Raw genomic sequence first — 25,429 nt, 5'->3', positions numbered from 1 at the left:
GGTCTTGCAGCTTGTCGTCTTTGAAGTCCGGGCGTCGGGTGTCATGGCCTCCCAGCCAGCCGGAGAGGCTAAGTCTGCATCGACGCTCTGATCTCGGCCGCCCTGTGAGCGGCCATGGACTTCCTCCGCTGCACGGCCGAGGCGGCGGCGGCGGCGGCCTCCGTGATGCCGTGGTAGCTGTCCGTCTCCTGCGAGTCCTCGCTGTTCTGCGACTTGGTGCTGTCCTGCGAGTCGGGCTTCAGCCGCCCCGCCCGGCTCTGCTCCTCCTTCAGCTCCACGTAGGAGCGGGAGAAGGTGTGAAAGATGGACGTGACGGGGAACGCCATGAGGAGGATGCCGCTCAGGATGCTGCTCAGCGCCACCACCTGGCCGGGGATGCTCCGCGGCACCATGTCCCCGTAGCCCACCGTCGTCATGGAGATGACCGCCCACCAGTAGCTCCCGGGGATGCTGGTGAACTCCTGCTTGGCGCCCATCTCGCTCTCGGCGAGGAAAACCAGCGGCGAGAACAGAGCCATGGCCACGCACAGGAAGAGCAGCAGCAGGCCGAACTCTCTGGTACACCGCCGCACCGTCAGGCCCAGCGTCTGCAGGCCCAGCGAGTGTCGGGCGAGGCGCATGACGTAGAAGATCCGCAGGGCCCGGAGGACCCGGAGGACGAGGCCCACCTTCTCCAGGTAGTTGTTCCCGGAGCCCGTCGGCTTCCCCCCCACCGACAGGGAGTCCACGATGAGGGTGATGTAGTAGGGGAGGATGGCCACCACGTCGATGACGTTCAGCGGCGTGCGCAGGAACATGCACTTGCTCTGGGTCTGGATGAAGCGCAGCAGGAACTCCAGGGAGAACCAGCCGACGCACACCGTCTCCAGAACAAAGATGTTGTGGCACCTCTGGGAGCACTCGCCCTACAGAGGAGAGGAGAAACAGTCGCGTTAGGGATCGTGCTCGGTTACGCAACAGCAACAACACCCTTTGTAAGTGGGACACAGCCAGTCCAAAAGTGTTTCTGACAAAGAGGCAGCAGCACGGAGGCAGTCATTAAGAAGGCATTCTCAACCAACGCCTCTTGACTCGGAGGCTCGCCGTTGACAGATATGTTTGGTATGTCAGGTCTCGCAACCATAAACGGTGAGCGAGTTCTCTCCCAGAGCAGAAAACTGATGAAATATTGTCGAAGCGTTAAGCAACAGCCTTGATTATCTGAAACCCGACTAACCCTCACATCCAAAACTGAGTGATCAAAAGGTAAAAGGTGGGAGACGATATTGCGCAAGAAATCGGGGTTGCTGTGAGTTTAAGAGATGAAATATCCCTGTTTTTAAATAGGTTTTTTCAGGACTGCTGTTCATAAATATTTCAAAATATAATTATAAGAGATTACTTGGGTATTAAGTCAAAATCACCCCTGGAGGAGATCATGAAATACAGTGCATGGGCTTGTTTTTCATTTCTCTGCCATCAATGAGTGTTTGGTGTTTTAATCACCAAACATAAAAATACGTTTGCTTTGCAACAATTTCCTGTTTAATAATGGATGAGGACGCACTACATCCAGTGATTGTTGTAATGCTGTGACTCTTCCAGTTAGCTGAACAAAAGGAAACCAAGATGGATGGATCAAACTCTGGATTTTACTGAAAAGATCAAAATCGTATATACAAGACGTGTTAAAGTCCTTTTAATTCAGGACATTCAGCACAGTTTGACCTGAGGTGGACTGAACCAATGAAAATGACAATATCATAAAATACACAAACTTTCAACTTTTAACATTTTTTTCTTTTCTTTTAGTTCAAAAACACAATAGATTCTGAAAATGTTCTTATATTTACAAACTCTGTCTTGTAAAAGTTCCATTACGACAAACGTCTGACAAACTGACCTCACCTTGGACGCTAATGCTAATATGCTAGCATTCAGGGAGCTAATTGACCTCTCGGCTGCGACTATTTCTGCCATCACGCAGTTCTCGGTCTTAAGTTCTGAAACAGTACAAGTAACAAAAAGAAATGAAGGGCAATCAATGTTTTTTTTTGTTTTCACACTTTAAGACAATACCCTGAAAAGATTCTAGTTTTGACCAAATGTTCAATACCCCTTGTCAACATCCACCCTGATGTTGGGTTTAGTCCCGAGAGTCTATCAAAGAAAATCCTGCTTGAAAAATGTGTACTCGTGTGTTAAAAAGACATTTAGTTGTCCATTAGAACTCTGTTTATATTAAATGTTTGAACGTACAAAATCATGAGTGGAAGCAAACTCTCTTCTTTTGCGTTTCCGTCAGCCTCATACATTTTTTAAGCGAGCACACTCAGTTCTGTACGTGGCACAGTTTTTGCCCTTGAGACATCAAACTTTCTAAACCCATTAGTGGCCATGTAAATGACTGATCGACAGAGCCGGAGCTGCGGTTTCTCCACGTGTGGCGGCAGAGGCAGTAAACCGCTAAACTGAGAGTTCACAAAATGAAATGAGGGTAAGACGCTTGATGGACTACATACTGGAGCAACGCCGCGTGAGTGGGGCGAGGGAGGGCTGATCTCAGCTGGAAAATTACCCTTTCTGACAGATTAAAGTAGCTTCAAGCATCCTCCATTCAGCACCAGTGAATTTGAGCATCTCAAAATAGCTGTTACTGGAAATGATTTGAGGTAGACGGCTGTCCCCGCTGATGTCATCGAAGACAATCGGCTGTGATATGTGTGAACCATGGCTGTAAGGAAAGTGAGGTAAAGACACAAAAACGGAGCCCGGCAATACTGACGGTTACCGAGGAATCAAAAGAGGAGGGTGTATCTACAATAAGGTGGGGTGAGTACATTATTCTGCAAAAGCTTGGCTACCAGTGTTTCATACATCTGCCTCCCGTCACATTGAGGCAAATCGCAGCTTAAGTTCTCCTCAGAGAATCAATGTTTTCACAGACTTCAATATGCAGCTGAATTAAAACGAACATGAGGGAATGGGTTCTTTGGCTCAGCGCGGCTCCACATTCCTCGGCCAGCTGCTACCAGGCCCAAGGTTTGAGAAATTATACAGTCGCTACGAGGTTAAGAGCAGATTGTTCGATTTACTCCGCACAGGACTTTGAGCCAAATTGGCTCCAAAAATGATCAACAAAAACGGTCTTTGTTCATAGTCTTCTCTTCTTTTCTTTTTCTTTTTTTTACTAATTAGCTGTATATAAATATTGTTTTGTTTGTTTTTTTAATAAAACAATAGGGCATCTATCTGAAAATGAAGCTCATGAAATTCTTTTTCTTTTACGATATTTGGATAAACGTCTGCCCTTGCTTCCATAAGTGGTAAAGTTGAAATGTACCCACTGAAATCAGCTTTTTCCAGCATTTACTAAGCAAATTCAACAATAAATGTAATGTGATAAATGTGAGGATACCAAAAGTATTTAGATTTCTTCTTAGGTTTTTAGAACACGTTTAGGTTTTAAAAGTTTTGAGGTGTCACAATGGAAGAACAGGTACTTCCATTGAACAGATACTTCTGAATGAACTGACGCCATCATGAACTCAATTAAACCACCTTTTGATCCTCTAGTAAAAGTAACGATAGAACGACCAACAGATAACATTAATTTTCAACAATTTCTTTGATATTGTATATTTATGAATTATATTATTGGTAATGGCTTCTTTGTATCCTTTACCCTTTGCAACCATCCCAGAGGGTGGATGAGACCTACTGGTCAGTTTTAATCTACAGATTGTATCTTCGACGCTCCTGGCCGAGGAAGATATTTTAGGGATAACTTGCCAAAAGTATCCTCATTTTCTTGGTTCATTTCTCCAACACTGTACATTTAATTTCACTTGGATTCATAAAGTGCAGGAGCCTAACCCCAGCTCGTCATGAGCAGTCAGCGCAGGACGACTGAGACCCAGTGTACACGACGACGTGTAAATCTTATTTTGCATTTTCGTGACAGAAAAGCTTCACATTTACACAGCAACATTTTGAAAACGATGTTGTTACAGCCTCAGGCCACAAGTTGGTTGTGTTTGTAGCGAAACCACACACGCACACACACACACACACACACACGTACGCAGAGATCAATACTCCATAAACATTAACAATGGGAGCACATTGTTGAGAAGCCGATTTGTCTCGCATGCATGTGACGGACTGCCTGAGGAAAAGTGCTCAATTCTCCTTTTAGAGAAACAATATAGATTGTGAGTCTCGTTAGAGACCCAGATGTGGCCTGGAAGCTCTTCGACAACTTTTAAGACGTTGGCAGGATGACAGCTCAAAACTATTATGAGGCTTAAAACAGCCATTTGTCACTCTGTAGCTACATCCTGCTTTATTCAGGTCAGCTGGAGCCTATTGGGCAACAACGTGATGATGAAAGAAGGAGGAACTGTTTCTGACACATCAGGGACACATCTGGATGTTTACCAAAGATGAGTTGACTAAGTTTCGAATCTAAATAAAGAAGGAAGATGATTCTGACTTTTCATTTATCCGACAACCAACACGTCAATTAAGTTTCCTGTTGTCGCATCTCTGTGACTTTAAGCGTTCGCTTCACCACAACACCTTCTTTTGTTGTTGGGTGATCGTTGCCTCAAATCCCAATCATTTCTTGTGAATTGACTCGCTGACGCTACTCTCCAGCTCATTTGGTAGAGTTGGGCAGACACCAAGTAACTAAATAACCAACCAACCACCCAACTCACCCTCAATGTCCCCACACCAACCACCCAACCACCCAACCACCCAACCAACCAACCAACCAACCCACCACCCGACCAACCCTCAATGTCCCCACAGCAACCACCCAACCACCCACCCAACCAACCAACCAACCAACCCACCACCCGACCAACCCTCAATGTCCCCACACCAACCACCCAACCAACCAACCAATCAACCAACCACCCGACCAACCCTCAATGTCCCCACACCAACCACCCAACCAACCAACCACCCAACCAACCAACCACCCAACTCACCCTCAATGTCCCCACACCAACCACCCAACCAACCAACCAACCAACCAACCACCCAACCACCCAACCAACCAACCAACCAACCCACCACCCGACCAACCCTCAATGTCCCCACAGCAACCACCCAACCACCCACCCAACCAACCCACCACCCGACCAACCCTCAATGTCCCCACACCAACCACCCAACCAACCAACCAATCAACCAACCACCCGACCAACCCTCAATGTCCCCACACCAACCACCCAACCAACCAACCACCCAACCAACCAACCACCCAACTCACCCTCAATGTCCCCACACCAACCACCCAACCAACCAACCAACCAACCAACCACCCAACCACCCAACCAACCAACCAACCAACCCACCACCCGACCAACCCTCAATGTCCCCACAGCAACCACCCAACCACCCACCCAACCAACCAACCAACCAACCCACCACCCGACCAACCCTCAATGTCCCCACACCAACCACCCAACCAACCAACCAATCAACCAACCACCCGACCAACCCTCAATGTCCCCACACCAACCACCCAACCAACCAACCACCCAACCAACCAACCACCCAACTCACCCTCAATGTCCCCACACCAACCACCCAACCAACCAACCAACCAACCAACCACCCAACTCACCCTCAATGTCCCCACACCAACCACCCAACCAACCAACCACCCGACCAACCCTCAATGTCCCCACACCAACCACCCACCCAACCACCCAACCAACCACCCAACCAACCAACCCTCAATGTTCCCACACCAACCAACCAACCAACCAACCAACCAACCACCCAACCAACCAACCAACCAACCAACCAACCAACCAACCAACCACCCGACCAACCCTCAATGTCCCCACACCAACCACCCAACCAACCAACCACCCAACCAACCAACCAACCAACCAACCCTCAATGTCCCCACACCAACCAACCAACCCTCAATGTCCCCACACCAACCAACCAACCAACCAACCAACCACGCAATCAACTCATCCCACGCCTCGCACTGCTCCATGATGGTTGATGTTCACTCCATTAGTTGAAAGCAGTGACACGGCAGAGCAGCAGAAGTTGAGTGGTCAGATGAGGAAATCACATTGTGGTTTTTATATATTCCATTATTTGCAAAACTGCTGTGGCAAAACAATGGTCTGGCAATTTTAAAGCTTCGACATGCTGTTGTGGCTTTGCGTTTTGAACTTCAGCTCAAGATGGAGCTTGTAACCACATGCTGCTCAGCGAGGAGCACACCAGGCCCAAAACAAAGGAGAACCACGGATCAGCCTGCTTCACACTCCCGCCGCCACGCGGCTCCTCACGTCTGTTAGTGTGACACATCGTCAACTGATCCCATCTCGTTCTTCGAATCCGATCAGCGTTATTTGTGTTGTTGGTTTTTTTTTCCCGAAGGCTTTCAGCCTGAGTGCATCCGCGCCTCCCGCCCGTCCTCCGATGTACGCGGAGGATCAAATTAAATGCGCGCAATTATCCGTCTGAGCGATCGGGGCGCGCCGACCCTGTCACAGCTGAAGACAAGCATGGAAACCAAACAGCGCAGGAAGCGACAGCTCACTTCTGATCGGCGGAGATTAACCGGAGAGGCTCTGATTCGACGAGCAGAACCGATCCGAGACTGCTTTCGCCCTGGACGCACCCGAAGCTTTAAGCGGATCTGTTCACCACCGCCGTTCGCTCGGCGCACGGGGAGCATCAGTGTGTGCTGGGTGTGTATGAGATCCGATTTCAAACTCTTTTCCTCTCGCTGCCAGAAAATATCTCAAAAAGCTTCGTCACTTAGCAAGAATCGTATTACAGACTGTGAGTGTTGGGATTTTCTTTTCCAGCAACTCTCACGCAATCAGGCAGCGTTTTATTCCAAGTCAAGTACAATAAATTAAGAGCTGACGTTTAATAAAGTATCAATTGAATGTGTGTTTTTACAGTTTAATATATTCTGTGTCATAATAACCTTCCAATTTAAACTTTAAGGTTTTTGTTTGTTGTAGATATGATGAAAATGTTGAAAACACAACAGAAAATGACGGCAATCTCAACATTTTAATGAAACCTTCTGGTGCAAAATACAGTGAAACATCCAAGAAAAAACTTGGCTCTGAGGTTGAAGCCGTCCTCTGTGTATTGGGTACATTTAGTTAAAGAATTATTGATGCCAGACGTCCGACTCTTTCCAACTGTACTGAATTGTCTTGTGTTGTGGCAGGACGAAGGATGAGGCAGAGCTGAATCTTGGAACACGTCTTTATTGTAGCGAACACAGAACTGGACTGGTACAGCCCACAAAAGCCCCAGCGCGGGAGAGCCCAAACCCCGCCCCTTTACCCAGAGTCCTTTGGGTGAGAGGCCTGGCTCCTAGCAACCGCCACAGTGTTTTCTTAAATTGTTAACAAACAAACTACACCTCATCCGGTTCCAAACCATTTGAACATGCGTCACTTAAGATTGTAGTGAGTATACTGTTACATGGCTGGAATTTGTGTCGAGTGTTTTTAGATTTTACAACATTTTCTGTAAGAAAAAAACTATGAAAGAGTATCAAAATTAAAAAAAAACTTCAGGAAAAAATATGTTAAAATACTGTTGTTCTTTCCTTGAGTTACTCATTTATTTATTCATTCATTGATTATTCAGTGTGATATTATCAGTATGAAACAGTTTTAGAGTTTACAGGTTTTCACTGTCATGGTTTTGTTTTTCACGAGAAAATCAACAGACTTTTTTTTTACAGTGTACAGTTCAGCAATATTTGGATTTCAAAAAGCCTCACCTTACATTTCTGCCAGTTTGTTGCTCATGCAAAGCCGCACAGGCTTGAATCCAACTTTTGTTTCGTTTTTTGTTTTTTTGCAGCGTGCAGATTTGTGTGAAATGATCATATTCCAGCAATAAGAGGAAATGCATTCAACCACCCATCAGGTAAAGCCCACTTCATTATGCGACGGTCATGGAGGATGGAGCCAGCTGACAGTGGGTGAGAGGAAGGGGGGGGGGGGGGGGGGGGGGGGACCACCGTGGAGACAGACATGTTCACATGAACACCGAATGCCAATTCCAAATGACTAATCCACATAATTACCGTGTGTCTTTGGGCTGGTGGGAGGAAGTCGGAGCACCTGGACGAAAACCCACGCAGACTCATTGGAGAGCGAGACAACAGCGCGCAGCAGTGTCGTCCTACACACTGCTGTAATATATATCATTACACACTAAGTCCACAACTGGTACCATTTATATTTATGGAGGTTGGAATTATGATATTCTCAGAGGACAAAGGCGAATTTGGAATCTGCATATCGGTGCGAGAAATACCATTCGAAAGGTCTCCTTTTAAAAAACATTTGAGGATTTTTGAGGAAAAGACACTCGCTTGTGTTTCCATGTGGTGGGCAGCTTTATGCAAATGTGGATCACATCTGTATTGTTATTGATTCATGCCAGTCGAATGTGATTGATTCTTTAGTTTCAGTGTGTGTAAGTGTGTGTGTAAGCATCTGAAAAATCATGCGAAAGAATGAACACTGCTGGAATGTTTAAATTCACTCTCAAGCGTTAAGTTGATGCCTTCTGTTTAGAAATTAAAATAAAGTGATGAACCAAAAATGACATTATAAAGAAGTGTTATATGTTTCTCTATGAACTAATTCTTTCCCGATTTTGACCCAAAAAACCCCATTTAAAGTCAAAGGAATGTATTCAAATTCAACAATTTGATGATGCATCTATCTCAGAGTGAAAAGAAAAGTTAAGGGTCCTGCCCACATGAGCCAAACAATCTTATTTCTCCCTCTTTCGGGAAAGAAATTCCTTCTATACATACGTCACTATGATAAAACCATGTCGTACATATGCCAGGCCTTTAGGTGGCTCTGTAACTGCAACAGAAACACAATAAAACCACAGAAGAAGGCACAGAGCCCACCCCTGCTCATCCTCGTACGTCGAGAAATCCAACATATCGCCTCATGAAAGCGAGCCACATCAGCAGCTTCTGCAGCTGCAGCGCCATGTTGTTGTTGTTGTTTGTAAGTACATCGCACAGAGGGTCGAAGGGTGTAGGGAGTGGGGCGGCGATGACGTCATAGTTTTCCACAAATGTGTGTCTTTGGGCGACATCTTCACGATCCATGTGGATGATCGGCCAAAAACAATCTGGTTCCATTAAAGAGCGTTCTCGTGTGGGCGGGGCCTGAGACACAGTCAATTAATAATTTCTGATGAGTTCAAATCCAAGTTCTATTTGAATGCAAGGAAGATACAGAGACAGAAGGTCTCCATTTTTTCCCCTGTCAGCTATGTCCTTATGTGCCATCATCATTTCCACTTCTGGTTATAAATGTTCTGGCTGCATTTTGCAGAAAGTTGAGGATTAAAAAAAAAAAAAAAAAAAAAGAAAGCCCATAAGGACAGAGTGTATTTTTAGCCTGGTGGAAAAAAAACAACAACCTGCCAAAGCTTCCTGGGACAGAATCCTGGTTTGGGTTAAAAACCCATTTGTGCCTATTTAACAGAGAACATCTGAGCGGCAGCACGAGGCCACATGTCCATCTTCTGCATTAACTCAACGCTGTCAGTCTTGCCTCGGTACATTTCCCCTCATTTTTAAAATGACTCAAAAAAAAAACATTCACAAATCTGCTGAATGCTGGATTCCATGTTATTTCAGGATTGCAGGCAGAGCAGAGACACACAGGAAGGTACAGACAAACCAGCCTGAGGCAGGAATGGGAGCAGATAGAAGTCATTTCACACAAATTATTACAAATAGAGCCTTGTTTCCCACGATGCTAATGGCTTAGTGACCTTCTGCGAGTTGAAAAATCTCCCCCGATGCCCAAATATTAACCAATCAGTCATTTCCTCTCCCCAACTCAATAAAGCAAACTCTCCCCGCTGTTTGTTCCCGCAGTACTTTGGTGAAAACTCTCCCGGATCCTAATTTGCAGGCAAATTTCTGTGTTCAAAACCCAGATACAGAAGCACAACTTCAGACACTTTGCCTTGAAATTTTTGGAAGATCTTACTGATCATCCTCTTTGCCTTGACGAAAGAGTCCGACCCACTTTATTTTATCTTCACTGAGGTGAAAACGCTGCCGCGAGGCGGAGGGCTCGTTTTGACCCAAGCTGTTCTTGTTGCTTGTCAAAATCAAGTCTGCCGGGTACTTCTTATTATACTCCATTATTCATCCTGCAAACTTCAATGCATCATTTAGGCCTTGTTTACATGACAGCGTTGCTCGGCGCCACTCTGTACACCACTTTTACACCGCAATACCCCACCACGTTTATTAGTCTTATTTTTAGTCACGATGTCTCGTCCGACTTCAGTTAAGATAAATTCACATAAGAAGTAATACTTATTTGAAGACAATGACTCTTAATTCTTTTGTTCAGTCAAACCTTCTTAAACTAGAGCTACACTCGGTAGAGCGCAGACCTTCGCCAACGTCACCACTGTTTGCACAATCGAGTTGGCGTCACTAGCATGTTAACCATTAGCTCATATTGATGCTAACTAGCCTGTCAGGTAGCGACATCACGTTGTGAAACACTGAGCAGGGGCGTCTCCATGGCAACTCCATGAGGTGCCTCTCTCCTCCACTTTGTAGGGGACCTTTTTTTCCACATATTTGGGGGATTGATTGTGAAACGGTTTCGCCGTTTACGTCCCAAAAGCTAAAAGATTGGTGACAAATCATCCCTGAAGATTTCATGCAATTTGGGTGAGTAGTTTTTTGTGAACAGTTGGTAAAATGCACATAATAAATGCAGTAATACATGAAGACGAAAGCATCACCTTCTTGGCGAATGTAATAATCTTGTTTTCATTTTTATTTTTAGAAGAAACAGAGGTTATTTTACATTTTATCCACGTTTGAAGTAAGATCTCTTGGTTATGTAGGCATAGTCTAAGACCAAGCTTGAAATCCTGGTAAAACAGCTTAAAATAAGTTTTCTCTGGACACTAAGATCTTAATATACTAAATCACATCTTATTTCACAAAATCTTATCAAAGCAATTTCTACTTCTTCTATTGGTAAATTTAGTTTTTTTCACTTATTTCAGGGTAATTTTTTTTGTTCTTGTGTTCTTCTTCATTTTACTTTTTCAGTATTTGAGAACGGCTAACAAGGTGGAACTTTTTGAAAAACGTTCTGACTCTGTCGTCGTGTAAACGGGGGAAAACGTAACCATCTGGAAACGCTGGGCTCCATCTTGTCCGCCTCCATTGTTAATGTTTACAGCGTATTGTTCTCTGCATGCATGTGTGTGTGGTTTCTTTACTCAAACAACCAACAGCGCCAACCCGTGGCCTGTCATGCCAAACGCATCGTTTTCTGCCGTTTCCATGTAAACGGACAACGTTTTCAGAACTTTGCCATGTAAACGCAAAACTTGATACATTTGAACTTGAAACGTGTAAAAAAGGTCTTTATACGCTTTAATGTCTGGATGCGAGTTGAGCTTTTTTTAATTAATTTATCAATTTCACTTTCATATATTTATATTTAATTCCTTTACAGCTTCGTTTTCAATTTTTTTTAATCGTTAACATTTTTATTGTTTTCATCATCTTGGCCAAAACTTGCTTTTCTTTCATGCGTGATCGTTTCTCTGAAAAAAACAAAACACAAACTTTGCGAAAACAAAACAAAAAAAGAACTCCAATGCACTTGAGACCCTTGCAAACCCCTTATGAATGTGATATTCTTTGGAAGCTCCTCTGGGAATTCCTTCAGTGGCGTCCCAGTGAGATGAAGACGCAGCCAGCCATCGACTTCCAGCCTGCAACAGGAGGAAACGTCTTCCTCGGCACTGGAGGCCTTATTTACATCCTGTTCTGCACCACAGTGACAGGCCAAACTCCCCACGGGGGCCGTTACACTTTCCTCGAATCTTAACCGACGGTATTGGTGGCCGTCGCTCGCTCTCGCTCCGGTTCCCCCCCGACGTTAAATCTGGGACGGACAGAAAGCAGCGGAGGTAAAGTTCTTTGGGAGTCTGTGATTCTAAACCGCTGGTGCATCAAACTGCAGCTCATGAGCCAGCGAGTCGATACGGACGATAATCACTGCCTTCAAATAAAAGACAAACTCCAAACATATTCTGAGTGATGTTTTACTTGAAAGGAACATTTCCACTCGGCCCTCTGGGACTCCAACTGCTCTCCCTGATTTGATTAGATTTCGGCGTACAGCAGCTTCATGCCACCCGTGAGACTTATCAGTCAATGCGTTTCAGAAAAAAGCATCTTTTTGTGCTCGCAGAGGGAAAACACATTCTGAGTGGTTTAATCTGAGTTTTGGTTTGATGGTTGAGGACACACAGTGTTTACTAATGCCAACGGTTCTGAGGGGAACAAGAGAAACATCTTGATAATGCTTTAAGTCCGCGGCGTTTTGTGTTTCCGTGCTGAGCTTCTTGCTGCTCCGCAGGGAGGAACGATCGCTGCCGGAGCCTTTCTGTCACAGTAAGTAAGAATCGTTTACTTCATCATGAGTCCAAATGGAAATAGACGGTGGACACCATCACACTAAACTGAGCTGTTTCAAGATTTATACCAGTCCTCACTTTCCAATGTTTTGTTTTTTGTCTCGCTCATGTGGAATTCTTGGTTTTTCGCTGTAAAGTTTTGCTTTAGAAAGCAAATTGGATTGAATATAAATAACCACAACTAGAGTTTTCTTTCAGCATTTAATGCTTGTGTGTTACCAATGGAAGGTGTTCGAGCATCTTGACAAATTCAAATACAATTCAAATAAATAAATCCTTTTTTGCACATATACTATATATTAAAGAGTGGCATGACTCTCAGTCCACATTCTCCTGCGACTTGGTAGTTTTATGGTTGACATTCACCATTAATGACAATTTTATTTCGTTTTATGTTATTTTCTCGCTCCAAATAAATGAACCGTGCGCAAATTATCGCCAAACAGGAAATGACTCACAAAATTCATGAAGTGTTTGTTTTTTGGGTTTTTTTCCCAGGATTCTGATTGGCTATCATGACATCATGCTTCTCGTTAAACTGCCTCCTACTGGTTGGACATGCTCATAGTAGTTCTGAACCAGGTGTATATGTGAGTCCATGTAAATTATATATATATATTTTTTGTGTGTAAACAATCAGGTGTGAATGAAGAAAATAGGATGATGGGAAAAAGGAGGTAAGACACAGTAGCAGATGCAGGACATGTTTACACGTACCTGGGATTTTACATAAACGGATATTTCTCCCTTTATTTTTACAAAACAATTTGTTTTTGTTAGAACCTGGGACTGTCATGAGTTTCACCTGTGCGACAGTGAAATACACCCCTTCCCCATGTGTTTAAAGTCTTCTCCCTCTGCTGTCAGCTGGTCTCATTTCATCCCCGATCCTCCAGCGTTATTCTGGGTCTCTCCTTTTACCCCATTCCATGGTTTTTGGACTCTGCTGTGTTTTATGGACGACACACTGGATTAACCTCTGCACACTTCTGCCTCTGTACTCTGTTTTTACGGAACGTTGTTTGTGAGTCTAGTTTTGGAACCGCCACGATTCACGACAAGCACACACCAGTGGCCCAGCATGAAACCTACATCGTTGTCGGCGTTTCTGCCGGTTCCCTGTGAACCCCCTTCGTTTTCAAAACTTTGCTGTGTAGACGCACAATTTGTCTCGAACAAAAATGCAAAATGATGAATTTTCCCTTGAAGTGTTGTGGCGTAAACGTGGCCCAAGATCATACTACGGTCCGGTTCATAGTGTTACAGCAGAGTCGTATGTTAATATGCAAATATATGATTACGGAAAAAGTTCTTGCATAAAATATGACAATCCTTCCTCCGTTGAAAAGGGAGAAAACAAATAACTCCACAGTCGACTGGGTATTATTTACCCAAACTGTATACGAGGAGTACAAATCGTCTCGGCGGTGATGGATGACACGTTTCTGGGCGCATGAACAGCCGCACGTCTGACTCTCAGTCAGCAGCAGTGACTGATGCACGCCTCCTATTTTCAGCCCTGACTAAGGTAAAATTATGCCTCCTTTTTTCCAGCTGCACACATTTCTCTCCATCACGCTCACACACACACACACACCCTGCTCCCCTGTGATGATATATAACCACGGTAGCAGCAGGGATTTACATCACAATGGCGAGTGCCAGGCTGCGAGGCTCCAATAGAGTCACTGAGAGTTCAGATCAACATCTCAGCCTCACGCAGCACATGAATGGTCACAAAAACTCGGTTTTCAAAGATGCTCATGTGGACGGGGTAAGTAATTCTGATGGGAGGAAATTGACAAAATACTTGAGATGCTTAATGCTCCATTCATGCAGACAGTGGGGATGAGCAGCCGTACGATGTGAAACGCAATCAAGCTTCTTCTTCCTGTGGTTTCTGCTCGTCTGCGAGGGAGAGACGAAGGGAGGAGAGAAAGTCTCTGAGTCACTGGATGTTTCTTGAAAGAGCCACATTAGATGACCAACAGGCTGAGTGCTCTTCATCGCACACGACTCCTCAAAAAACTTCCCCGCTCTAAAATGATCTTAAAAACAGCAACTTCCTGCGTTTGGGCTGTGTTCCCCCACTTGTCCCAGTTAAAACTTCATTTACCAGAGATTATAAGTTCTTTTGTGCTAATTTTCACCAAAACAATTGCCAAAATCAATGCCACTGATCGGTGTTTCTAGTGAAGACAAATCTTCGTTGTGCTGTGCCGTTTGCACTGTTTGACTCAGGTGCTGTTTACACAACAACAACAACTGAAAACAGAGCAATAATTGTAGGTTGAACACTAAGAAATGCTTCATTCTTCATGACACTCCATGATTCGGTGTCGTGCTTTTTGTAAAACCACAAATTCAAAGAATATACACAATGTAAACATTCACGCTCCTTTCAGGAGTCTTTGTGTTCACACATGGTTTTAGGCAGCGAGCCGTCCAGCTGTCAATTATCTGAAAAGATGGATGAAAAAATGGCGGCTGTGTTGCTCAAAGTCGTCTAAACGTTTGTATAATGGCCGTCACTATTTGTCTCGTATAATTTTGCCTGAGTTCATTATTTTTCGCCGAAATATAGTGAATTATCGGCTAGAGTACACAACTCGCAACTGACTTCCGGTTTTGTATTTTGCCCCCATGTGGTCAATAACTTTGGAAAGGCGACCTCTGATTGGTTTGTAATTCTGTGACTCATCCTTGGTCCTTCAAATGCTGAATTCACAAATTCTGTCTGCAGAATCCACACAGGTGGTATTAATTATACGGACCGATGATCTAATTGGACCCCCAAAACACCAATTTCTGCCTAAAACCATGACTACACGTCTACTCAGGGTCTGCCATGCAAAATAAATGTCTCCACTGATGCAGATGATGGTGTAATAAATGTATTCTGTTGGAGAAGTTGTGGTATTTCACTTCAGAGGCGTTAAAGACAATGACATCACTTTTTACCTGAGGAGCTCACAAGAGAAGAAAAAGAAACACTACACTTGGTAATGAGCACAGTGGCGCCTTGGAGCTCCTTGATGCTCTACATATATATGAAGACAGATACGTACACTTCACACGGTGTGTGCGACGAGGCCTTTCCTTCTGTGAGTCCAACACAATTGGAACGAGCCATTGTTCTTCTACCAAGAAAAAGAGTGGAGGTTTTTTTTTTTTGAGAAAGAAGAAGGAGGTCAGGAGCAACTACAATGGCGTCAGCGTGAAGTGGAACTAATGTGGACATGGAGAAAAAGGGACAATCTGAGGCAGCGTTTCAGTGAAACACCTTGTTGCATCACACAACAAAACTTCCATTTCCTCTCTACAGCAAAACTCAACACTGCCCCCAAATGACCACTGGTGGTAATGCAAAGGGATTAGCTTCCATGGAAAACCAAAACATTTAGATCATCTGTGACAAGTGATTCTCTATCTTTTTTTTTTTTTAAACAGATATGGATATTATGTGTTATTGATTCATCCACTGACTCAATACTCCTCAGCTACTTCTTGTTTGACTCCTGTTTTGAGGAAGAAGACATCAAACTAACAACCATTAACTCTGATCTAATTAGCTTCACCAATTTCATCAGGTTCGGATGGAATCCAAAGGCGGCAATAAAAATCGGATTCACTCCATTCAAAAACCTTTTGGGCATCAAGACAAACAACAAGGATGGCTGACATTTGTATTTGTGTTTCCTAATATTGTTTACTTCCTGTCTGAATTCATTGAGCGATACGCTTCTGCTTTCTTGTAGCCATATTGCCATGACTGTCGCAAATATTTTAAAGTAATATCCTTCACATACGATTGTATCTTTTCCTAATTCATGCAAAACTGAAATAATCATTTTACTTCATGATTTAAGCGGGTCCCCAGAAGTTAATTACGTCATGTAAAATGGGTATTATTGCTTCTTTAAAGCCTTTGTCAAACTTCCCAGGGAGCCCATCTGTAACTATAACCAAGACTTTCAAAGTCCCAAACCAACCACAGCAATTGGTTGTTCTCTGCAATTTAATTATAAAAAAGACTAGCAATATATATTTTAAAAAAACAACAACAAAAAACTGGAGGATATTTATGTCCTCTGTGGTTTACTGTTCTCTAAGTATGTCAAACACGAGTCCGAACGGCAAACTTGCAGAGAACTATAGGAAGCTGTAGGAGAGTGTCCATGTTGTCCATGTTTGATTCTGTTTACAGGGAAAAGCTTCTGGATTTCTATGGAAACCTCAGCATTGCCCTTCGTCTGCCGTTAACTCCTCCAGTCGGTGTTGCCTCAGGAGGGAGAAGCTTCTCAGCTTTAAAACGAATCAAAACCTTTTTCAGGTCAGCAAAGTCAATCAGGAGACACTTTCAGGCTCAGCACTGATCTCAGTGGAGCGCGGTGTGCCAAGGTGTTTGGCTCTGGAGGACAAAGTTGCAGCATCGACACCAAGCTAACCCACATAAGCAGCATTTGGAGGTTCAATGCTTAAATTCTGCTGAAGTACACTGGCTCGTATAGTGGATTTAGTTTTCATCTAAAGGAGTTTAAAAAGCGTGTTTTCTGTGTTTGTTTATTCTTATCAAAATCCGCTTTTACATGATCATGTTAACCAATCAACAAACTAACAAATCAACCGTGAAACCAATAATCCAACACACTGACAAACTATTGAACCAAAATCCACAACAAAAGGGCCAAAAACACTCAGGCCACTTGTTTATGCATAAGTATCCTGCACATCAGACTGGTTTTCTTCAAACTGCAAACAACTTGAATCTAACATTGTGTCTCACAATGAGCAATCTTAGGAAATCATCATGTCATTAGTTTCATTAGTGCATGGAGGATTTTTTTGCAGTTGTAAATGGATGACAATTAATGCTAATGGATATTAGAATGCTTTGTAATGGGGGGGATGAGTGGGAGGACTTGACTGTAGGAGATGTGGTAATTAGCAGTAGTTGGGCTGTTGAGACTGTTGAGCTGCACTGAATGCTGCTGCTTGATATCAACGTGAAAAAATAAAATGCGGGAGTTAAAAAAGGAAGAAATCAAACGTGTGCGTGCGCTCCAAGAGTGGGCTTCTTTTCAGAGGCAGGACAAACTCCTCTTTCCAAATAAAGTGACGAGTGGAGCCCATTTGTGTCTGACGCCTCGGTGCACAGTCCGTCTGCTGAGAACATAACGGCTCCATCACATCTTTACTTTCCCTTCTGAACCATTGTGAGAAAGTTTCCTTTGTCTCGGTTTTTAATTTATGAGCATACCGGCCAATTACGCCTCTGCCCGGGGTTGTAAACAGGAGCGTACTCGCAATAGTTTGAGAACTAAGTTTGTGTCGCCTCTCATCAAGAGACTTTCAACTCAATGGGAATGTTTTCCAGGAAAGAAATGTCCATCTGGTTAAACCATCTTTTCTGAGGTTCAAATGAGGTTTCCGCTCTTAATGAACTGCAGCTCTAACAGTGGAGACTTTCCAGGATTCCCATGGTGCTTAATTGCTGTCACAATGACACTGCTTTCATATGTCCAGTGTAGAAACCAAAGAAATCAGGAGATTGATACAGGCAATTGAAGGCAAGATCGAGGAGTGTGTCTAAGAAGGTTCTGGTTCAGCTGTTGACCCGCTTTGTTTCCTTGATTGATTTCCCCTTTGAAGCTTACGAGCGCTTATCCGATGAAGATATATCTCTGACAGTCGGGAGAAGCTGCAGGCTTTCCTCTAATCACGCTCTGCTCTGCTGAAGCCACTCAAGAGGTGAATCGCCGCTCCACCAGTCGGACCTCCAAGGCTTTCTCTCGTCTCCCAGGCACAGCTGGACAAGCAAAAGCTCCAGACGAATACGTCGTTGGGTTTAATATGCCCCCAAACCTCTCCCTCTCGCTCCTCGGTTACTCTGACAATGTGTGCAGTTAATAGGAACAAAAGCCTGAGGTGGCAGAATTTTCCTTTCCTGCGAGATGAAAGCTTAACAAAGCAACAAGTGGAAACGCTCCAGCTCTCACTTTCAGGCCTAATTAGAAACCAAAGACAGCGAATCATCTGCATAATGTCGTTATGGAATTTGAACTACAAGCAAATTCAAGCCTCATTAAATAAAATCAGCTCTGGTTTACATTAAAAAGCCAACGTAGTTATCCATAAGTGTCTCTGCTGTGTGGTGCACATTGAAACTCAAGTAAAGAGATTGAACGGTTTTTTTTTATCTTACTTTTTAGAGTCATTCCCCAAAAAACACAATTATATGTTAATGATATGTAATTAATGCCACAATTTAAAATCTCCATTGAGACTTAAACTCGAACTTGATGTCTTCGACAAAAACTCAATTCTGTTGTCTCGCCTCGATCACCAAAGCAAACAGTTAGAAAAATTATTTGTTTTCTGAGTGTCTGAACTAAAGGTTTATTTTAAAGAAACAAGAAAAAGCTGTGACCTTACCAGTTTTCCTTATCTTTTCACATCATAAAACACAGTTGCTAACATTCTGTTGGAAACCACAGTTAATAAAAACCAGGATGATTTCGAGGCTTTTATTTGAAATTGGGTGAATCTTTACTGTTTGTCTCTAAGTCACTGATATCAGTGGGGCACTTTTCTATTCGTTCATCAGTTCGATGACAACAATCAAGTATATTGGGAAGAAGTTTAATTACATTAACAGTTTTGGCAGAGTTGGCAGAAAGTTTCCACCACTGAGTGAAATGAACTGAACTGAACTGAACTGAACTCTCGTTCAGATTCAGGCTACAGATCGGATATGTGCAAAGATGACCAATTCCAATCTTTAGGTCATAGTGGCACCATCTTTGCGTTGAACACAAAGAAATGTGGACAAAATAATTTAATTATTCATGATACACTTGACTTAAGAAATATAAAGTTAAGACACAATGATGAAAAACTGGCTAATGCATTAAAAAGCAAGCAATCAGAGTGACCAAGCAGAAACACCAAGGCGAGGCTAAGTTACTTATTAAAGTCAAATGAGGAAATAACCACAGCAAGCTATGAATTACCAATGTTATTGATGGCTTTTAAAAAGGTACATTTATATCCAGTTAGCCCATTTGATGACTCTCGGGTGCAAAGAATCAAGAAGCTCCAATCAGAACTAAACGGACAATTATATTTGTTGAAATAAATTCAAAGACCACCCGGCTTTTTCTTTCCTTCATCAAAAAGACTTTGCAACAGATCAACAGTATTGGGCAAGTAGCACACACTCAAATTATGTTGGTTACTTCCATAGAGGTGTCAGTCCATCCATCCATCCATCCATCCATACATACATACATACATACATACATACATACATACATACATACATACATACATACATACATACATACATACATACATACATACAAAGTTTTATTTTGTTTGAATTAATTCATCAACAGCATTCGTCCAAAGAGGGATACAATTTTCAGGGTTTCATGCAAAAACTCAGCATGACACCTGATCTTCTAGTTCAATAAACAACACGAGCTCCAGGAAGGGACCTTGGTTTAATAACGTCCTCACAGTGTGTACACGACTGCAAAAGCTCGTCCTTGATTAAAGTGCCTTTGTTTGTGAAACAGCTCCTCAAAAAATCAATTACCATTATCTTCAGCTTGTAAGACGTTGATGTGGAGGTGAAACTGGTCACGCCAACACACACACACACACACACACACACACACACACACACACACACACACACACACACACACACACACACACACACACACACACACACACACACACACACACACACACACACACACAGTCATCCATCACTGAGCCTTCTCTCAGGTCCCATTCGCATGACATTGTTTTTCAAGTGAGAACACATCGTGTTTGCGATTTCGTTTCAGAAAAGTTGCCCGTTTACAAGGCAATGGCTGAAAATGATGTAGTTTCCTGTGTATATATATATATTTGTGCCAAATCAGCAAAATAATCCAATAATCCAGTATAAAACCCCAAAACTTTGATTTAGTTATCGTTTTTTAACAGCACTTCTGAGAAGCGGCCGAAATATTGACCTGATTGGATAGACTCAGCCAATCAGGACGACCCTGTGTAAGCCTGTGATTGGCTGGGTTTTTTTTGTCACATCCGTAACACTGTGCCATGTCGAGCGAGCCTGAAGACAGAGTTGAGCTCGTACACAATGTCGATGTTGAGACGTAGAAAGACGTAGCGAGCACGTGGAGCGGAGATCTGCAGGAACAACTAATAACAAAACCGATTGAAAAACACCATGACTGTGCAAATATGAGCATGTAGGGCGGTTTTCCTGCATGGAGATGGAACCAGTTTTCGAAAGGTTCCATTCTCAAAATGTCAGCGACTCCAAGCACACAAAACGGAACAAAGGTTTTACATTTTTACTTGAAACCATTACTGTGTAAACGGATCATCATTTTCCTCAAACACAACGACTACAACCGAGTCATTTAAATGTATCTACATTGGATTTATTGTCACGTTTCCTGAATCTAAACAGTCCAAACTTTACATAAACCTCTAAACTGAACGTGACACGAAAACATAAACGCTAATTTTTACATTTCCTGCTCCCTCTGTGCCCATTGGTCAGCTGGTCGTGCGAAGGTTTGGATAAACAAGCTTTTACTGTACGGATTAGGACTTCACGGCTACAATTAGCATAATCAGTCTTATATAACAGTAACGAGCCTGTTTCATATTCATCTGAGCTTATTTTGTATTCATTTTTGGAAGCAGGTCAAGAAAAAAATCCACCGCGTTGGGAAAAGTCTGTGGGATTCTCAAACACAGAAACCAAATCCATTTATACTTTTTTTTTTTCTTCCTCATACTGTATGTTGCCTTCTTATCATCTTCGCTTTGTGCGTGCCGTCAATTATCACATATGGGAAGACGTGAACTTGGATCGCATGAAATGGAAAATAGCAACGGGCTTCTTCTGCCTTCACTTGAATACCAGATTACCTCAATCTGGTATTCAAGTGAAGGCAGAAGAAGCCCGGTCGTCCCTGAGCCTTCGCTTGTGTCTGTGGCACAATGATTTACAACAGAGCCCAGCAAGACTCAGTATGTGGGATGCTGCATCAACATAATCTGAATTCTACCGTAGCAGCTGCGCGGCACACACAACCCCCGGGCTGCCTTTTAAAAATATATTTAGAGGAAAGAGGAATCCTGAGATTGGGATCCGGAGCTTTCAGCGTCAAGCTATACCTACCTTCCAAATTATATATTGGTTTTTGAGCTTCTTTTTTTTTTTCCCCCACAGTTACAGCCCAAAGAAGCCTGTATGAGATGCAGTGTTGATGTTCCTCCACAGAAAATTCCTCTCTGGAACCCAAAAGTTATTAATGTGTCTGATTTATTACTTTTCTAAATTTGGAAAGCAAATAATATCATATCTCGGTGCCACCGTTTTGATTAATCGTGTTTTCTAAATGGTTCTTTGCTGCCCAGTGCTGCTGCTTTTGCCAAAAAAATAAATATCCAATGTTTCAATCTGGATATGAAGGCAGACCAGAAATTAGTTTGGGTCTTTTTAGGTACGTGAGATCTGTGGAAAAACCAATCAAGTGAAGAAAAAGGAGCTGTTAAGGAGGAGAACTCACCCTCTCCTCCTCTGCTCGGAGGTCAGGCATGGTGCTGACGCACAGCGTGACGGCCGTGATGGCGACGAATATCACCGACAGGCAGGCGAAGATCTTCCCCGGCAGGCCGGAGTGAGGGTTCTCCACCATGTCCCGAAGCCGCCGCATGCAGCCCTCCGCCACGGTCTCGTCCGGATCCTCGGACGCCTGCTGGCTCTCCTCGCAGGACGGCGGCGAGGTGAGCTCCGTGTCCTCCTCCTCCAGCCTCTGCTGCTCCTTGTACTCCTCCTGCCGGAGCCGGAGCTTCCGGAGGCAGCACCAGTCCAGGTTGGTCTCCTCCACGCCCCAGTACAGCAGCTCCTCCTGGAAGGACAGGGCGCACATCTCCCTCAGGAGCCGCAGCTTCCCCGCCGCCAGGAACGTCACGATGATGCGGAACGCGGACGGGCTCCGGTCGAAGAAGTACTCGTTGCGGCTTCCGTCGTAGTCGTCGCACACGTCCATGATCTCGGCTTCGTTGCTGCAGCTGCGCAGCTTCCCCAGCCGCGTCAGCGGGAACTCGTCCAGCGTGGACCAGGGGATGTGGTACTTGATTCCCCCAACGTTGATGATGGCCGCGCCGTCCGCCAGGCCGATTTCCTCTCCGCTCTTGAGGCGGGACTGAGGCTGGAGCAGCAGCTGGGCCCGCTTGTAGAACAGACCCTTCTTGGACGTGACCTCTTGCGGGTTCTCCACACGTTTGAAGCGGATGGTGGTGAACTGGTGCTCAGCGTTCCCCGCCAGGAAGGCCACCTCCTGGTACATCCCTGCGACTCTGTGGGAGGAGCCTGTCCTGCACGGTGCGACGTTGAGCCGGGCTTCACAGGGAGTGTGAGGCGGCTGCGAGCTCGTCACCCATTTAGCAACACAGCACGTCTCTGTGGGGGGGGAAATAAAACACGTCGGTTACATTCAGCAGATCTTAGGTTTATGGGTTCCAGTGTTTTGATCAGCAAAGGTCGTGTGTCTATTTCTGATCTGACAGGGACAGAGACAGTCATTCATATGCACACTCAATGGAAAACTCTCAGGCCTTGTTAACATTTCAAGTGAAATTCCTTTTCTGCTCTGACCCATTCTATTTCTAGGGTGTGGAAACATTAAGGCGCTCCAGGGAGCCTGTGGGGGTCAAGGGTCGAGCTCAGGGACCCATAGTGCTGACCTGTCCACAGTGGGGATCAAACCTGAACAATTCCCATCCCAAGTCTGCCTGACTAACCTCTCAGGCCAAGATCATTTTGAAAGAGATGCCCATTTACACGACTGTTGCCGGACTCCCAAAACCCAACTTACACCCATACCGTCACCGATGGTCAGGAACTTTGATTCATGACTGAATTCAAATGCATAAAGCCTGATATGAGCTTTCTCCACTACCCTTGCTCCGCAACAGACGATCCAAACCAGGAGAAGCCTCTGATTCTTTGTGCCTTGTCTTAATAACAGAGCCACATTAAGCTGGAAAGATAGAACGATGGATGGATGAGTGTTAAAATCACTGAATCAGTCGCGCTACTTATATGTGGCAGGAGCGTCAATACAAGCCTGCCAGACGATTCCAACCAGCAATGACACTGCGCACACTTCAACTATCGTGCTGATAAAGCAACAGAGAACCCGAACTGAACAGCAGGGAGCCAAGAGATATCATACTAAGCTCGCTGAGGGAAGAGCATCATCATCATCATCATCATAGCAAAACCACGAGTTGATGAAAATAAGCCAAAGACTTCGGGAGTCTTTTGCTCTGTGACTCTGACCCCATTGGTCCGAAAAGAAACGTTGCAGCAAGAAGTATTTCAGACTTCTTAAGGAACTTTTCACTTGTTTATCACAGATTTAGGTTTAGAAAGTGGGTTAAATGGCAACTTTTACAGGATTGTCCTGAAACAGAGTCAAAACCTGAGTTGTTTGGAATTTAGCAGTTATTATCTCACTCCACTGACACGCAGCATCAAGTTTCCGTAATTTGCGACAAGCTTCATCTTATTCTGACCTGCTGCTCAGTCTGAAGCCTTTTGTTTCAGTTGATCATGTTTATTAGGATACCCAGTGATGTGTTTCATTCATTCAACAATCTGCATTATGATTGTTAAAGGTGAAGCAGTTGTTAGTCTGAGGAATGTTTTAAGTAACAAGGGCTTTTTTTCAGATCCAGATTTACGATGGTCAAAACAAAAATGTGACTATCGGGGGAGGGGGTTGTTTCTGCTCTGTAGTGTTATGTATTCAAAGTGGGTGGAACTGGCAATACAGTAATCTGTGGAAATCAGTGGCCCATTACAATTTAGCAATAAGGTCATTTCACGATGTCCTTTTCGTGATTTTCTTTGACTTTTGTTTGATTTACTGCCTCACCAGAATGTGGAACGAAGTTTTACTTCGCATTCAGTAAGAAAAGTATATGTATGTGAGCCTAATACCAACCTGAACCTAAACCTGCACCGAAACACCAGCATGAATACAAACAAAGAAATGAGTTTCAGCAGCTCTATATAAAAGACATGTGACATTAACATATGCTCAATGATTAATTTGTGTGGTCATCATTTATTCATTCTTCATTACATATGGACATACAATATATTATTCAATACAGACTTTCTAGCAGGATGAACAACAGCCCACATTTTGAAGATGCAGCAGACAGAAAGAACCGTGGACCGTATGAGGCTGAGCAAACTTCCTTTTGAGGGACAGCTCAAAGAGGAAATGCTACATATTGAATGTAGAACAAGGGATTGAAAGTTGTCTTTATTCATGTACTGCTCTTTTATTAGTGGTGGAAACACAGTCAGCGGGTGGCAATGAAAGAAAGACCTAATGAAAGACGACAACTCGTCAGAATGAAAGGAGCTAACAAAGCCTATTAAAGCTCTCCAACATGTGAACGAAGCAAGAATAATATCCTTCCATGAGCTCCACTCCAGGTGTAACGCTGATACACATTCTCTTTATCTGAGAGCAAGATTACCTTGTAACGTCGGCAGTCTTGTTTAGTAATAAGAATAAGACGAAGAATATAGTGCCTTTTTGCACGCTGTAAGGGGCTTTAAACAAAAATGGATCAAAAATATCAATGAAAATAAAATAAGAGTTTAGAGAAAAGCAGGTTTGAACAGGTGGTTTTTGAGGAGTGTTTTAAAGTTCAGTAATGAGTCCGTGTTCCTGATAGGTAGTGTGAGGGGGTGTGAGGGGGTGTGAAGGGGTGTGAGGGGGTGTGAGGGGGTGTGAGGGGGCGGCGGTGGCTGCGAAGGTTCGGCCCCCCAAGGTCCGGTACTTAGTGCGGGTGGTGGGTGTGAGGAGGTTTG

At 43.9% G+C, this 25,429-nt stretch overlaps 1 protein-coding gene across 1 annotated transcript; it reads right to left on the bottom strand.

Moving 5' to 3' along the window:
• Positions 1 to 68: 68 nt before the first annotated feature.
• On the bottom strand, positions 69 to 22,883 carry kcng2 (potassium voltage-gated channel, subfamily G, member 2; the record flags this gene model as incomplete). Its single annotated transcript, XM_080516555.1, has 2 exons — positions 69 to 905; positions 22,101 to 22,883. The coding sequence occupies 2 exons, from the start codon at positions 22,881 to 22,883 to the stop codon at positions 69 to 71; spliced, it is 1,620 nt and encodes a 539-aa protein (XP_080372681.1).
• Between the last annotated feature and the right edge of the window lie 2,546 nt (positions 22,884 to 25,429).

The sequence above is a fragment of the Blennius ocellaris genome, assembly GCF_963422515.1.
Source record: "Blennius ocellaris genome assembly, chromosome: 20".
NCBI classification, from domain to species: domain Eukaryota; kingdom Metazoa; phylum Chordata; class Actinopteri; order Blenniiformes; family Blenniidae; genus Blennius; species Blennius ocellaris.
The sequence above is the reverse complement of the archived record's forward strand: the minus strand, read 5'-3'. Positions and strand labels throughout refer to the sequence as shown.